This window comes from Chenopodium album, chromosome 12, assembly GCF_948465745.1.
Source record: "Chenopodium album chromosome 12, dcCheAlbu1.1, whole genome shotgun sequence".
NCBI lineage: Eukaryota > Viridiplantae > Streptophyta > Magnoliopsida > Caryophyllales > Amaranthaceae > Chenopodium > Chenopodium album.
Genome location: NC_137845.1, coordinates 31,984,966 through 32,002,004, shown reverse-complemented (window position 1 = coordinate 32,002,004; position 17,039 = coordinate 31,984,966). Strand labels below are relative to the sequence as shown.

The 17,039-nt window shown below is 35.7% G+C and overlaps 1 protein-coding gene across 1 annotated transcript; it reads left to right on the top strand.

The window, feature by feature from the left end:
- Positions 1-14,354: 14,354 nt before the first annotated feature.
- LOC145572310 (uncharacterized) lies at positions 14,355-16,245 on the top strand. The gene is made up of 2 exons (XM_081631300.1): positions 14,355-14,662; positions 15,547-16,245. The coding sequence occupies exons 1-2, from the start codon at positions 14,577-14,579 to the stop codon at positions 15,761-15,763; spliced, it is 303 nt and encodes a 100-aa protein (XP_081487426.1). The 5' UTR covers positions 14,355-14,576; the 3' UTR covers positions 15,764-16,245.
- Positions 16,246-17,039: the final 794 nt, after the last annotated feature.

The window sequence follows — 17,039 nt, the reverse complement described above, 5'->3', positions numbered from 1 at the left end:
CTATACTAACTGGATTGGACATTTTTCATAAATAGAATACGAAATGAATGATTTTCGGAAGCAGAAATGAATTATTTATATTAAAACATTATAGAAAAAAGAAGAATTCACGAGACTCTTCAACATTTCACCTTACTTGATATCAATGACGTGAAAAGTACTCATCACTGGGTTTGGTTTTTGGGGAGACACAATCAGGTGTCTACGGTATGTTTCCACAACAACAATTATATGATGCAAGTGGCAACCGGGACCCCCCGCGGTTAATTATCCATATTTTCTTCCTCAACTCGATCCCGTACCATCTAGGGGGGTGATGGTGAGCCTATATATCCATATTGGCAAGGTCCACAAGGACCTAACACCGAGTTGCACTCTTTCCCGGATGAACACGGTAACTATAATTACCGCGGGGTGCTCGGTGGGAGAGACTATAGGGGTGACCCTAATTACCTCTATATTGATCCCACCCATCCTCTTCCCCTTGAGTTGCCCCCTCAATATACTCCCTTGTCCTCTTGGCAACAAAACAACTTCCGAGATTATTATGGTTGGTTACCCAGCTATACCGAGGGATGGGATCCTTATGGTCCCCCATCCGGGTTTTCCTGTGATATGGAGGATGAAGATGATGGGGACGGGTCTAGCAGTCATTAGTTCCCCCATTTTGTACTTTTTCCTCTATCCCTTTTATTATGTGATCTTTTGTTTTGATTGTTGGGATGTTGAGATGTTTTCTATCTAGCTTGGGGGGAATCTCTTCTTTGTGGGGAAGCGGTAATGTGTCAATATTGTTGTTGTGGATATCCTTGTTATCCTCTTTCCTTGATGCTTTGCACATGCCTTTCTTGATGCTTTGGTGATGTTGTTGGATGTTGTTGTTTTGATGATGATTTCTTGATAGTTCTTGATAGTTTTTTATCTTGATGCTTGAGTTTTGATGCTGTGTGAGGATTTTTCTTGGTGATGATGATTTTTTATGATGATTTGAGTACTAATGATTGTGCTCCCTTTTAATCCAAACCCTTATAATCCAAATCCCATAAATCCAAAACCCTATAATCCAAATTCTTTCTAGATTAGTAGATAGTTTTACTTTGTTGATTTTGTTTTGAAGTTACTAACATTTTCTTTGTGTATAGTCTTTTCCTTTCACACTTGGATTTGTAGTTCTTGCTATAGCTTTGTGGAGCGCCTTGGAGGTGGAAGTTTTCCTTTGCCTCATTTATAGTAGCTTAACTTGGATTGCTCGGTGAGATCTTTCTATTTTTCTTCTTTACCTTTCTTTATTGATTGCTTAGATTAGGAATAGTCTAGGATGAGTTGAATGGTTCGAAGATGTTTGCTATTAGCACCATATGGGTGTTTGGGGTCATTGACGTTGTTGTCGAATGACCACTTGTTTATTGATTGGGATTTATATGATTTAGCATGCATCTTTGCTCTTTTCTTTCTCTTTTTCTTTTCTTTTCCATCTCTTTTCTTTTCTATTTCTTTTTCTTTTCTTAATAATCAAAATGATAAAAAATGATTTTGAGGCTTTGTTTTTGGTTTTCTTTGATTATTTTTCTTAGACTTGGACATATTACCATTCAAACTTATACTTTTGAATAAATGATTTCCTATATGGTAACAGTATGCACGGTTCGATAATATGCTTGGTTGACTGTAGGATAGAGTATGCTAAGGTAATTGTTTAGAACTTTTAGGACCTTGAAGCCCGAGTCTACTTGTTTGTGGTAAGAAGGTGTTGCTTCCTATAGTGGATTTGAAGAAAATAGTTAGTTTTTGCTACAACCATGTGTGGTTTCATTTTTCTAGCCTTCTACATACTTTGCATGAGCGGCACATGAATCCTTGACTATCGCTTACTTTATCTAGATCTTGAATTTTATCTCCCAAGATCGCGATCGAACCATTTAAGAAGGACAAAGGCATCTTTTCAGGGTGGTAATTATTCTTTTTCTAGGATAGATTTTATCTCTTTGATTTTGGGTTTACATTTGCCTCCTTGTTAACCATTTGAGTCTTATACCTTCTTTTCAAGCCATATTATTAGTTTTTAAGCCATTTATTTCATTTTTGTTTCTATTCTTGGTTTTTATGAAGCAATTGGTCCTTATATTTGTTGGAGAATATGGTGTATAAGTTTGAATATTTGGTTCTTATGATGAAAACAAGTTTGTGTTGTGAATTTTGTGCAAATAAAGGCAAATGCAAGTTGTAAAAGCCGTCCATATTTAAAAGAGGCGAGGAAAAAGCAATAAGGTGAAAAATAAAAATAAAAAAAAAGAAAGAAAAAATTGATGAAAAGCAAAGCACAAGAAAAAAGCTTTGGCAAAAGTGATAAAAATGAGAAAATTGAAAAGGTCAAAAATATTTTGATGTAAGTGTATTTCTCTCTTTTTAGAGCATTGGGGACAATGCTCCATTCTAGCTTGGGGGAAAGCGTTCTTATGGTTTTTTGTATATATATTTGTGATTTTGGCTTTGAATAAGCTTGGGGTGTTGGTGTTTTTGTTTGATGATTGCTTGATTATAATGTTGAGGATTGATCACCGTTTGCTTCACAATTTAGGTATACCACCAAATTTCAAAATTTTAGCCTACCTTTACCTTTTTTGCCCATACATTACAACCTTTTTCAAGACCTTTTGATCTTTTTGGTTGAGTCACAAGTCAGTGGAGGGAGATGTAAGTCAAGCGTGTAGAGCGGTTTGCACAGTCAAGATGTCGAGTAGCCTTAGAATCTTTTCTTTTTCGGTTCCTTCGAGGAATCATTGAGATGCTCACTAGAAGTGAATTTGAAACTAGTAGGTAGAACACGGTAATATTGTTTGGGATAAAGGTGAATTGTGTCTTATTAGTTCTCTATTCTTAGCATATTTTATGTTTCAATCAACCTCGGATATCTTGAAACGTGCGTACCCAAATTTGTTTAGAAAGTTGCTTATTCATTTATATTTTGTCATTTGCAAAAGTCCATTTCAAAAGCCTTTGGTTTTACTTTTTCCTTTTTGATTTTATTTTCCTTTTATGCTTTGCTCATTTTATCTTTGAGAGTTATGGGTCAAACTCTTTGGACACCCTTACGAGACCTCACTCGTCCTCATTGGCGACTTTGGGGTTTAAAGGGCTTGTTGTAGCTAAAAACAACTGTGATTCCTACGAAGTAAGTCTTAGTGTACATTCTTATTTAAATAAGTCTTTCATCCTACTCTTGCTTGCTTTTGTTTTTGCTCGAGGACGAGCAAAAGTCTAACTTGGGGGAAGTTGATTTTCCCTTTCGCTTTCATTTTCTTAGTTTTTGTCGCTTTTTCTCTTTTATTTGGTTATTTTTCTTTGTTCTCAGGAGAGAGGTGGTGTCAAAGTCTCTCCATGGCTTTTCCACAAGAATGAAGATGCTCAAGATGCAAGGATGATGCTCCATTGTGGCTTACAAGGCAAGAGATGTTAGTTCCAAGACTTTGTGCTTGCGCTCTCACGCTTCACTCGCATGAAGATGTGGCGCCGAACCTATCGTCGGCTTGTTTTGGGACTGGCATATCCAATGGCGATCAAGTGGAGCACACGAATTGCATTGGTAATTGCACGAAGGAAGTCCCTTGCTCCAAGGACGTGGGCGCCTAGCAGTCTTGCGCGCCCGCGCCACCCCTGCTACCTGTTCCGTAACCTTCACTTCGCGGCCGCACATTCCGGAGTGAGGGTGTGCCTATACGGTTCTTATTTGGATGACCAACTAATTTCTCCTTAGTTAGTTTTACTATATATGGATTTTCCTTCTATTTTTAGAAGGAGGTAGATTTTTAGAGAGAGAAGTTTATTTTGGGAAAATTCTAGTTCTAGATTTTAGAGAGAGAAACTCTTAGATTGTAAAGAGAGAAACTCTTAGATTGTAGAGAGAGAAACTTGAGAATTTGATGATTGCTACATTTGATTCCCTTCTTCCTTGAATGGAAGCACATTTCCTTTGATTTTGATCAAAGTTTGTAAGAATCTTCTTCTCTTTAATTCAATCTTTAACATTTGATTTTGATAATTTGTTGCATTTTCAAGTTTATTTATTGATTTGATTGTTGATAGTTAGATTGCAGTGATGATGATGATTTGATGATTAGTTTAGTTTTGTTCTTTATTGTCACCATGTGTAGTGAGTAGATTCCTTGCTAGGGATATGGTGAAGCATGCATAATTGATAGATCATAGCTAATTGGTGGATTTTGATTGATTTGATGTTGTGATTAAATCGGTTGATAGAAATTGTGCATGTGTTTGATTTGTTAAGCAGTAGCTAACCTTGATTTTCAAGCTAGATTGCATTGTGACTCTTCAATGACACAACAAATTGATTTGGAGATTACATTTATTGATTTATTGAACTTGATTTTTGATGTTCCTAGTTAGTCATTCGTAGAGACCCCTAGTTTGGCGCCTAAGAAATAGCCTATCGTGTCCTCTTAATTACAATTTTTATTTCCCTTGCATTGTTTGATTGATTAATCTCCCATCCAATTAGCATTTCTATTGTGAGTGTATGTGGATCCTAAATCCCTAGTGCTTGTGATATTGATTTTTCATATTTGATTAGTTGTTAAATCTTACTTTACACTAAACCATTTCATTCTCTTCGGAATAGCTTAACGAAAGACTATAGCATTTAACCCTCTATTCCTCGTGGATCGACCTCGACTTACCCTAGTTGAGTCTATAAATTTTGTTGATGAGGTTTGAGAAATTAACGACATGCTTGGATCCCTCATCAAATGGCGCCGTTGTCGGGGAATAGCATAGTTATTTGTTATAGTTGTTGAGTCTATTTCATCCTATTTGAAAAAACACAAAAAGATTTTCCCCTTTTAGGCTACATTTGTAGCCGCGCTACTAATATTTTCTCTTGAGATTGTATGCATAGAGCACGTGGTTGGTCCCTAGTGCCATTTGATCCGGAAATTAAGAGGAGAATCACCAAGATAAGAGTTGCTAGTCATTCTTTGAGCTTTAGCCCTACAAGTGAAAAAGAACCTCAAGAAGAAGAACAAGAAAGCATGGGTGCAAATCCGAGAGTGGCATTGAAGGAGTTGGGAACTCCTGGTGCATATAGGTTTGAGAGCGGGATTGCTCCACCTACAACTCCGCCAAACGATTTCGGCATTAGACCAGCTTTTGCTAGATTTGTACTTTGTTGTTGTATTTGGCTTTTCTGTGGATTGGTCCTACTATGATCCATTTTATATGGCGCGTAGTGGGGTTGAAATAAACATAAGTACAGGTAAAAGGAGCATATCAAACATGATGGGATTGAGAGAAGAGGGTTATATGTTTCTTTAGTTATTATTTATTGTATTGGATTATCTATGTAATTGTTGACACTAACTTTAATCATTGTTTTAATAATTTAGTTTGGTTTTAAAAGGGTCTTTAATGGGTCTAATTTATTTGTTTAATGTAAGTTGATTTTAAGTTGAGTTTTGTTTATTAAACTTTATTTTATTTGAGTTTTTGAAAGTTAGTCTTCCGTCGTGTGAATTTGAAAATAGTCGTAGCCGTTATCACGGTGGCGGTAATATTTTGGAGATTTTATAAAAAGAGTTTTATTTAGAATAAAAAGAGTATTTTAAAAGGAGGAATTTCCAGGATATTACATATTGGCTATGGTTTTCTTCCTTTCTCCTTTTCTTCATTGGGGGAATTGGAGAAGGAGGTTGTTGCGTTGATGAAACGGGTCTAGGTGTTCACTAGGACTCATGATATTGATGCTCTTGCAACTGCTCACATCTTCAACAGGATTGGGTTCACTATATCTATAATAATAATAGTAATAATAGTAGTAGTAGTAGTAGTAGTAGTAGTAGTAGTAGTAGTAGTAATAATAATAATAATAATAATAATAATAACAATTTTTGTACATTTTTTTTATGAAAGCAGCCTAAGGGAAGCATTAGCATTAATAATATCATCAAAGTTAATATGGGCATCATCCCACCCACACTCTTGTAGAATGATCTAAACGGACTAAGGTGAGCCATCACATGAGTCATTAGCCTTCCTGAATACATGATTAAAACTAATACTATTAAACCTATTTGCAAGAGTTAAAGCTTTGTCTAACAATGGATCCTAGATATGACCTGTTACATTGTCTTGAATTGAGCATTTTATTCACTTGTAAATTATTACCTCAATCGGATTAAAAAAACACTGCAAAGCCATATTCAAGCCAAAAACAACCTCGTCTTCGCCTCCATTATACTCGCATCCCATGATTGTCAAATTTGTTGGCAACCTACTGGTATCACAACACCATCATGGCCTTTAATAACCACTCCCAATCCAACATTCTCACTGATTTTTTATAGTATATGTTTAGGTTTGAATTTCAAATTTTAAATGTAGAGAAATTTTCAAATTGAAATTTCAAAAGAAAATAAAATGAAACCCATTTGCTTAATCAATCAAAATTTATTTTAATGAATGTCTATATTTGGCCCGTGTACCCTTATCGACTAGATGAGGGACGGAGGCAATATTGTTTATCATGAAGATCAATTTGTTTTTTTCCCATTACATATCAAACTTTTTTTTTTGACGGCATTACATATCAAACTTCACTAATTCTTATATGTGGCTGATCACATCATATAAGCCTAACTCGTTGGTCCAGTCCGTTTGTTATAATGGGCTCCGTTATAACAAATGGTTTCGTTATTTAAAAAAAAAAACACGCCTTTCTTTTTTTTCATTTTATTACATAAAATTCTTCTTTTGCCAAACTTTACAAATTCATTTCATTTTCTCTGTTCTTCTATTTTCTCTCTCCTCAAATTGTTCTTCTTCCTTCAAATTTTTCTTCTCTAATTCTTTCTGTTCTTTACATTTCTCTGTCAATTTCTTCATTTTTTCACATTCTGGATCAATTTCGCTTCATTGCTGCTTAAAACGGTGGTGTTGAAGATAAAATGTGGTTCTCGAAATAAAGGATCGACTTCTACCAATTCCGTTGCTAGCTCAGGTAATTTCTAAACCCTAATTTTTGAATTTTTAACGTTTTTTAATCACTTTTTCTGTACATTATGTTGTTTTTTTACTGTTTCGAACTTGAATTGATTAACTGTTTGTTGAAACCCTAGATTTTCATTTTCTGTTCTTAGATTGATGAACTTTGTTCTCGATTATATTTATTGTTCATGTTGATGTTTTATTTGTCTTATTTTGCTTTTGTTTTGAATTTATTATATTTATTTTTCATTTGCATGTTTTATTGCTTTTCATTTTAATTTTTCTTCTCTTATTTTGATGAATTTTGTTCTCGATTATATTGTTCATGTCTTATTTTGCTTGTTTTATGAATCGATTATATTAATTTTTCATTTGCATGTCTTAATGCCCTCATTTTCATCTTTTTCATGTTTGAAAGTTAGAGTTCTTATATTGTTGACCCTTATAAGGTTTTGATGATGATGTTAAGAATTGAGCAAACTTCCATCTAATAAGGATTTTCTAGTTTTGTGATGTTTGCAGATTCAGTAAGCGTTGGGAGCTGAAGTAGGAACTGAGACAAAGGAACTTTAGAAGATCCATGAGGACAAGTAAAGACAGAAGAAGAGTTCCAGAAATGGAACTTCCCGAAGTTTCCTAACAGGAACTTCAAAATGGGTTGTAACGACCTGGTTCCGGTGTAATGCTGGGGCAAGCCTCAACAACCAAGGATCCGTGAAAAGATCGAGATATCAACTGAAAAAGATGGACTTCATAACTTATAGTTGTATAAAAGATAAGTTTGTTTTGTAGGTTGATGTAAACATGTTAATGGTTGTTATGCATAGAACTTATTAGAAATCAGATAAAGCTTGGCAAACTAATCCATTCGTAAAAGATAATTATAAGTTTTATGAAAAAAAATTAATTTGAGTTTATCCTTTAAAATCTGATTTAACTCGGTTTTATCTTTTTCATAAAATTCTATCTTTTAACTAGAACGACTTTAATAAAATTTGGTTTTCAACTAAAGCGAAATTAAATCTGTTTTGGTTTCGGTTTTAAAGAGATAAGATCAGGTTTCTGTTTAAACCTATCTTATTTACGAAAACATTACTTTGTGAGCTGAGGAACCTTTATAAATATAGAAGTAATTCAGCGAAGCAAAATGAGAGTTTTAAGCGTGAAAACCACTTAGTGCTTAAGAGTAAGTTTGCCAAAGGTTTAAGCTTTATCATTTTGGTTTCGGGTTTCATGTGTAGCTTTCCATTTATGTGTTAGAGTGAGTCTTTGTGTTGTAATTGGTTTTGGGGTGAGATTGTGAATTCTCTTAAATTCACATTTGAGTGTAAGAGTTTGAATTCTCTAAAATTCGAGTGGTAGTGAGTCACCCCGAGTGTGTCTTGGGTTGCACAGTGGGAAAAAGGAACCTGAGTGTGTCTTAGGTCGAAAAAGGAACCTGAGTGTGTCTTGGGTCGAAAAAGGTGCCTGAGTGTGTCTTAGGTCTGATAGGATAAGTTCTTATCAATTGGCAAGTGTCCGTGGAGGAACTTGCAAAGCAAAGGTCTGTGTAATAGGTTGTACTAGGAGAGTTGCCTATTATAGTGGAATTTGTTTATAAGTCCCAATAGGGCCGAGGTTTTACTTCTAGCTAGGCACTGGATGGTTTCCTCGTAAAATTGTTGTGCGCCTTAAGTTCCTTTTGCATTTTTTTTTAATTTCCGCTTAAGTTCCGCAATTGGAACCTACTACTATTCACCCCCCCCCCCTCTCGTAGTAGTACATCTAAACTAACAATTGGCATTAGAGCAGGTTCTCACGAAGTTACAAGCAACCTTGTAGAGTAAGTTCCTGAAGAGATGAATGCACACGAGAAACATGAAGAAGGGTATTCTACCAAAAGACTACCAATGTTCAATGGCAAGTTATATTCATACTGGAAGAATAGAATGGAGATATTCATCAAAGCTGAAAATTATCAAGTATGGAGAGTCATTGAAAGTGGTGACTTCGAGGTAACAAAAACCAATGCAAACAAAGAGGTAATCCCTAAACCACTGGCTGAATTTGATAAAGAAGATTAAGAAAAATATGAGTTAAATGCTCAAGCAGTGAAAATCTTGCATTGTGGACTAGGACCTCATGAGCACAATAGAATCATGGGTTGTAAGTCTGCAAAGCAGATTTGGGATTTATTACAAGTAACACATGAAGGAACAAATGAAGTTAAACGTTCCAAAATTGACTTGCTAATGTCAAAATATGAAAGATTTGAAATGCTACACAAAGAATCCATTCAGGATATGTTCACTAGATTTACTAACATTGTCAATGAGTTAGAATCTTTAGGCAGGTCCATACCCATTGATGAACAGGTAAGAAAAGTTCTTAGAAGTCTTCCTCAAGATGAGAGGTGGAGATCCAAGGTCACTGCTCTACAGGAATCCAAGGACTTCACCAAGTTCAACCTTGAACAGCTCAATGGTTCCTTGCTTACTCATGAACTTCACCTTGGAACAAACTCTGAAAGTTCCAAGCATAAAAGCCTTGCTCTAAAGGCCTATGAATCAAGTGACTCTAAAGATGATGATATGGAGACAGCCATGCTTGTACGGAGGTTCAAGAGGATGCTGGGAAAAAGAGGAGAAAAGAACAAACGAGGACAGCTGAGTTCCAAAGAGTTCAAGTGCTACAGATGCGGTTCCAAGGAACATCTTCTCAGAGATTGGCCTAATCCTAAGGAGGATGAGAAATCCAAGTACAAAGGAAAAGAGCAGAACAAGTATAACAAATCATCATTCTCCAAGGAAGATGTCAGAAAAGCCATGATGGCTGCTTGGGGAAACTCTGATTCAGAAGATGAAGGAGAAGGAGAGTCTGTGGAAGAAATAGCCAACTTGTGTTTGATGGCTAAAACTGATGAAGAAGCTCATCTGAAGGAACTTGAATCTGAGGTATGGTATGACTATTGACAACTCAAACATTTAAACAAGAAAAATCTTATGGACATTATTCTGGAACTTCAAGATGACTGTAAAGAACGAAACAGGTCAAAGTTCCAAACTGATCAAGTTTTAAAAATCCACAAAGAACATAGTGAATGGGTTGATAATATGAAAACTGATATTCAGACTAGATTCTTTGATTTATATGATAAAAACGTCCTTCTAAAAGAACAAGTTGAAAAACTGAAACATGATAATATTTTGTTAAATGTAGAGCTAGCTCAACTAAAACTAGGAATTAACTCTCCTGACTCTGAAGTCCCTATCACAAGCCAACTTCCAAATTTTGAGAAATTAAAATCAAATTTGGAAGAAGTTAAAATAAAAAATCAAATCTTGGAGGAGGAACTTGCTAGAGCCAGGAAAGACAAAGAAGTGATTAATAATGGAATTCCATCTTGGATAGCTAATGCTCAAAATAAACATAAACAAGGATTAGGATATAAGAAGAAGTCTAGGAGAAGTATGTGGATCTACCCAGTCAAAAATTATGTTACTATTGTGGTAGTATAGGACATCTTCGAGCTGCATGTCCTAAAAGAATTAAAGATACTCTTAAGAATACTGAGCATGCTGAACATGTCTGGATGAAAAAACCTGACTCTTCTTCCAAAATAGTGGAACCCAAGGAAACCTGGGTTCCAGAAACTAACGCTTAGTTTTCATGCAGGTTCCAATGAGGGGGAACAACACTTGGTACCTCGACAGTGGTTGTTCTAACCATATGACTGGAGACAAATCTAAATTTCTCTCATTGGATGCCTACTATGGAGGAACTGTGACCTTTGCTGATAATAAGAAAGGTGAAATTATTGCTATTGGTAAAGTAGGAAGGTCAAGTTCCAATGCTATAGAAAATTTCTTTTAAGTCGAGGGTCTTAAACACAACTTGTTAAGTATTTCCCAATTTTGTGATAAAGGTAACTCAGTTAGCTTCACTTCTAATTTTTGTAGAATCATCAACAACGACACTAACAATATTATTCTTGAAGGAACCAGAAAAGGGAACACATATATTGTGGATCTCAATGAAGTTCCAAGTAGTAGCCTGACTTGTCTTAGTGTCATTGAGAATGATCCCCTATTATGGCACAAACGATTTGGCCATGCTAGTTTTTCTTTTCTTGATAAACTTAGGTCAAAAGAACTTATGGAAGAACTTCCATCCATCAAGTTCCTAAAAGATAAAGTCTGCAGTGCATGTGTTAGAGGTAAGCAGACACGAATATCTTTCAAATCTAAGAATATGGTAAGCACCACAAAACCATTGGAACTTATCCATATGGATTTGTGCGGTCCTATGAGGATACAAAGCAGAAGTGGCAAAAGGTATGTAATGGTTATTGTTGATGATTTTTCCATATATACCTGGGTTTTCTTTCTTGTAAGCAAGGATGATACGTTTGATCAGTTTGTTGCTTTTGTTAGGAAAGAACAGAGAAGAACAGGTTGCCAATTAGTCCACCTGAGGTCAGATCATGGAACTGAGTTCGAAAACTCAAAATTTGATGAGTTTTGTGATGAACATGGAATGGACCACAACTTCTCAGCCCCCAAGACTCCACAACAAAATGGAGTTGTTGAACGGAAAAATAGAAGCTTGGAAGACATGGCAAGAACGATGCTGATTTCCAGTGGAATGCCCAAGAACTTCTGGGTAGAAGAAGTAAACACAGCATGTTACATATTAAATAGAGTTTCTATTCGAGCAATAACCAACAAGACACCTTACGAGCTAATGAAAGGAAGAAAACCAAATATTTCATACTTTAGATCATTTGGTTGCAGGTGCTCTGTACACAACAATGGAAAGAGAAACTTGGGAAAATTTGATGAAAGGAGTGATGAGGCTGTATTCTTAGGATATTCCTCAAATAGTAAAGCTTACAGAGTTTACAATAAAAGAACAATGTGTGTTGAAGAGTCTGTACATATAATTTTTGATAAAACTGACTATGTGATTAATGTACAGGATGATGATTTCGAAATAGGGTTGGTAAGAAGACATTACCCTGATGAGGAATTAACTAAATCTATGAAGCAGCAAGATAAGAATCCTGTAGCTGAAAACCAAACAGCAACTGAAACAGAAGTTCCTCAAGAGGAACACCCAGAGCCTGAGAATCCAGAACCACTGAATCAAGAGACAGAAGACTATGGTGCTGAACCAGAAAAACTGTATCCAATCAAAGACTATACCCCTAAACATTGGAAATATCAAAAGTCTCACCCAGTGGATATGATTATGAGTGACATAACCAAAGGAACTCAAACTCGTTCCCAACTGAGAAACTTCTGTGCATTTTTCTCGTTCCTATCTACTTTGGAACCAAAGAACTGTGATGAAGCCTTACAAGATGCAGACTGGATAATGGCAATGCAAGCTGAACTGAGTGAATTCGAAAGAAACAAAGTCTGGCACCTAGTTCCTAGACCGGAACACCAGAAGGTCATTGGACTAAAGTGGGTGTACAGAAACAAGCTTGATGAACATGGAATCATTGTGAGAAACAAGGCTAGGCTGGTTGTCAAGGGGTTTAATCAACAAGAAGGCATAGACTTTGATGAGACATTTGCACCAGTTGCCAGGTTAGAAGCTATACGCATTCTTATTGCTTTTGCAGCTTTTATGGATATTAAGTTGTTCCGGATGGATGTCAAATGTGCCTTCTTAAATGGTTTATTAAAAGAGGACGTGTATGTGGAACAACCTCCTGGATTTGAAGATCCAGAATTCTCAAATCATGTCTATAAACTTGATAAATCTCTCTATGGGCTGAAACAAGCACCAAGGGCATGGTATGAGAGGTTGTCCAAGTTCCTACTAGATAATGATTTTAAAAGAGGAAAAATAGACAAAACATTGTTTTTGAAATCTAAAGGAACTGACATTTTAGTTGTACAAATATATGTAGATGATATTATTTTTGGTGCAACTAACGAATCTTAGGTGAAGTATTTTGCTAACCTTATGAGTGGTGAGTTCGAGATGAGCATGATGGGTGAGCTAAACTTCTTTCTTGGTTTGCAAATCAAACAAACTAAGAAAGGAATAATGACTCACCAGCAAAAGTATGTGAAGGAACTCACAAAGAAATATAAGATGGAAAGTTCCAAGTTTATAAGAACACCTATGGGAACTAACATCAGATTGGATGAAGACACAGCTGGAACTTGTATAGATCAAAAGATGTATCGAGTATATGATAGGTTCCTTATTATATTTAACTGCTAGTAGACCTGACATATCGTTCAGTGCAGGCTTATGTGTGAGGTTCCAAGCCAATCCAAAGGAATCTCATCTTAAAGCAGTCAAAAGGATACTTAGGTATTTAAAAGGAACTATTGACTTATGCCTCTATTATCCAAGAAATGAATCAATTGTTTTAGTGGGATATACAGATGCTGACTATGCAGGTGATCTAGTGAATAGAAAGAGCACATTAGGTATGACTCAATTTCTTGGATCATGCTTAGTTTCTTGGGGTTCCAAGAAACAGAATACAGTTGCTTTGTCCACAGCAGAAGCTGAATGTGTAGCTGCTGCAGCTTGTTGCTCACAGATGTTGTGGATAAAACAACAAATATGTGATTTTGGTTTAAAATTTGAATGTGTTCCAATTTATTGTGACAATACTAGTGCTATCTGTATATCAAAGGATCTAGTTCAACATTCTAAGGTTAAGCATATCCACATTAGACATCGTTTTCTAAAAGATAATGTGGAAAAAGGCTATATTAAGTTAGAATTTTGTCCTACTAATAATCAAATTGTTGATATTCTAACTAAGCCTTTGAACAGAGAACGCTTTGTGAACATGAGACTGGAACTTGGGATGATCAAGCTGAATTGATTGTAACTGAAGTTCCTAGATATGGCATTGTAAATTTCAGGACCAATTAGAAGAAATAAAACATCTATCACAAACTTGGTGTGATAAACATAACGGGAATGTCACCGTTGGTGAATTCTTGGAGGTCAGTATAATTAACACCTATTTAAACTGTACATATTATTCAAGGCAATGTAGACTTGTATATGACTAGTTCCAATGAATTTCGAATTTGAAAAATTATTCTCTTTTCAAGAAAATCATCTTCTGGAAATATCTTTTATAGCGTGGAAAAATAAATCTTAAATTGAAACTCCATCCAGATTAACTTTAAAAAATAAGATAAAGTTCATTGTTCCTAAAACTAACCCTTCAACTTCAATACACCACCTCATATAATTACCCCCTTTAAATACTCACCCAACCACTCAAAATAACTCATAGTCACATCAAATTAAACCTCTTGAACTTTCTCAACCACAAAGTTTCTAAAGGTAAACCATCTCCAATCATGGCCGATGAAAACCCTAAGAACCAAGAAGTGCAATCACCAGCCAGATCCCCTAGCCCACAACCAATTCTTGTTGAATTACTTCACACCACCTCAGAACCCAAAAATACTAAGCCAAAAGCTATTAAAGAAACTGCAACTTCCTTAACTGGAAGTTTACACATCATCCTCGATCGACTTTCTCAATGAAAGAAAAGAAAGGCCGAAAAATCGGAGAAATCGCTGGAGGAGCAAATTCTAGAAATTGAAGCAATGTCGAAAGAAGATGAACATGAAGAGGCGAAGGATGATTCTGAGGGGGAAGAAGATGACAAGGCTTTGGGAAAGCAAGCTGAAAGGTATGTTGTAGGCTATAGAATTGATGATGCATGGTGTAGTATGGTGAACTTTGAATTATTAGATCTGCTTAAGTTTCAGGGTTGGGATTTTATGTTTACTGTTAAAGCAAAGAACTATCTGTATCCACTGGCTATGGATGAATTTATTAAGGAATGTGAATTTGAAGATGGTGTGTGTTATAGCAAAGTTAATGGTGTTGATATTTAGTTTGATGCTGCTAGACTAGGAACTCTACTTCAAGTTCCATGTGAGGGGTTTGATACCTAATGAAAGGGGTTGTAACTGTGAAAGTGGCAAGGCATACTAAAACTGAAATAATCAATTACATGGGTGGTAAGAAGGGTGTGAGTGTCATGAATCACAATGATCTTTCTCCTTTGCACAAACTGTTATTTAATTTGGTGAAAAAGTCCTTGGTTCCAACGACACAAAAGAAAAATGAATTGTGCTACTTAGATATGGCCCTAATCTTTTGCATGTCAAAAAGAATCAAAATCAATTTCCCAGCCCTTATGCTCCAACACTTAGAGCACTGCAAAGAGAAGGAAATAAAAGTAGGATATGCCGCAATTCTTGCTTCTGTGTTTGAAGATTTGGATGTGAAATTGAAGAAATTTAATGGGCACATGAGGGAGAAAGGAGAAAATGTGATTAATGAAACCATTCTGAGGGGATTAAGTCTTGCTGTAGTGAGGGGGAAGTGTGTGAAATATGAAGCTCGGAAGAAAAAAGGGAAGGAAGATGACTCACAGCTGAGAGGTCCTGTTAGGAAGAGCAGAAGGCTCTCAGTTGGAACTCAGGCCATAACAAGTGTTACTGATCCCCTGGTGTTAAGAGAAGGTGAAGGAGGAGCTTATGAGTTGGTAACTGATTTGTCTAACAGACTTATGCAGATTGAAGGACAGCTCATTGATATGGCAGGGAAGATGAAGGCAATGGAGAGAAGCAATGCCTCTCAAGCAAAGGAGTTTCTGAAATCCATTTCAAGCCTGGAAGCGAAATTGAAGAAAGCTCAAGCAGACAACAAGGCAGAGCTTGAGCAAATCCTCAAAGTGCTTGAAGCCTTATTACCCTTGCAGCCTATCCCAGCCATCCCTTAGCTTAATCTATTTCATGTTGATTTTGGAACAATGATATGTTTTCTTTGGTTGTTTTTAACTTTATTTGCTTTTGGATATTTTGGAACTTGGTCTGTAATATTTTTTAAGCACTCTGGATGGTTGGTTTTTTTAATTGCTATGGAACTTTGTATATATATGCATGCATTGTTGCGAATAAACAGGAAAATTTGTGTGAAAGTACTAGCTTAAGAGAGCTAGCCAGCGCTGCTTCCAGCTTCCCACATTCGATGAATTGTCTGTGGGGCTGTGAGTAGATGAATAAAACTTTGAAAAGTCAGGTTTTTGATAATGCCAAAAGGGGGAAAAGAAGGAGCAAACTTGGAAGCTGAAGTTGTTCTAGTTCCAGTTAAGTAAGTAACAAAGGTTGTTCTCTTCTCTCAATTTATTTTTAATTGCTTGTTTTTCATTCTGTTTGTTTTTCATTCTTTTCATTATTCTGTCATTTCATTCTATTCTGTTTCTTTACTTAGCTTATGTGAAAAAAAAATAGAAAAATGAAAAATTAACCTTCTGTTTCTTTACTTGTTATCCTCAGGACTTTGCGCAGTTTGTCATCATCAAAAAGGGGGAAATTGTTGACCCTTATGAGGTTTTGATGATGATGTTAAGAATTGAGCAAACTTCCATCTAATAAGGATTTTCTAGTGTTGTGATGTTTGCAGGTTCAGTAAGCGTTGGGAGTTGAAGTAGGAACTGAGACAAAGGAAATTTAGAAGATCCATGAGGACAAGTAAAGACAGAAGAAAAGTTCCAGAAATGGAACTTCCCAAAGTTTCCTAACAGGAACTTCAAAACGGGTTGTAACGACCTGGTTCCGGTGTAATGCTGGGGCAAGCCTCAACAACCAAGGATCCGTGAAAAGATCGAGATATCAACTGAAAAAGATGGACTTCATAACTTATTGTTGTATAAAAGATAAGTTTGTTTTGTAGGTTGATGTAAACATGTTAATGGTTGTTATGCATGGAACTTATTAGAAATCAGATAATGCTTGGAAAACTAATCAATTCGTAAAAGATAATTTTAAGTTTTATGAAAAAGAATTTATTTGATTTTATTTTTTAAAATCTGATTTAACTCGGTTTTATCTTTTTCATAAAATTCTATCTTTTAACTAAAACGAATTTGATAAAATTTGGTTTTCAAATAAAGCGAAATTAAATCTGTTTTGGTTTTGGTTTTAAAGAGATAAGATCAGGGTTCTGTTTAAACTTATCTTATTTACGAAAACCTTACTTTGTGAGCTGAGGAACCT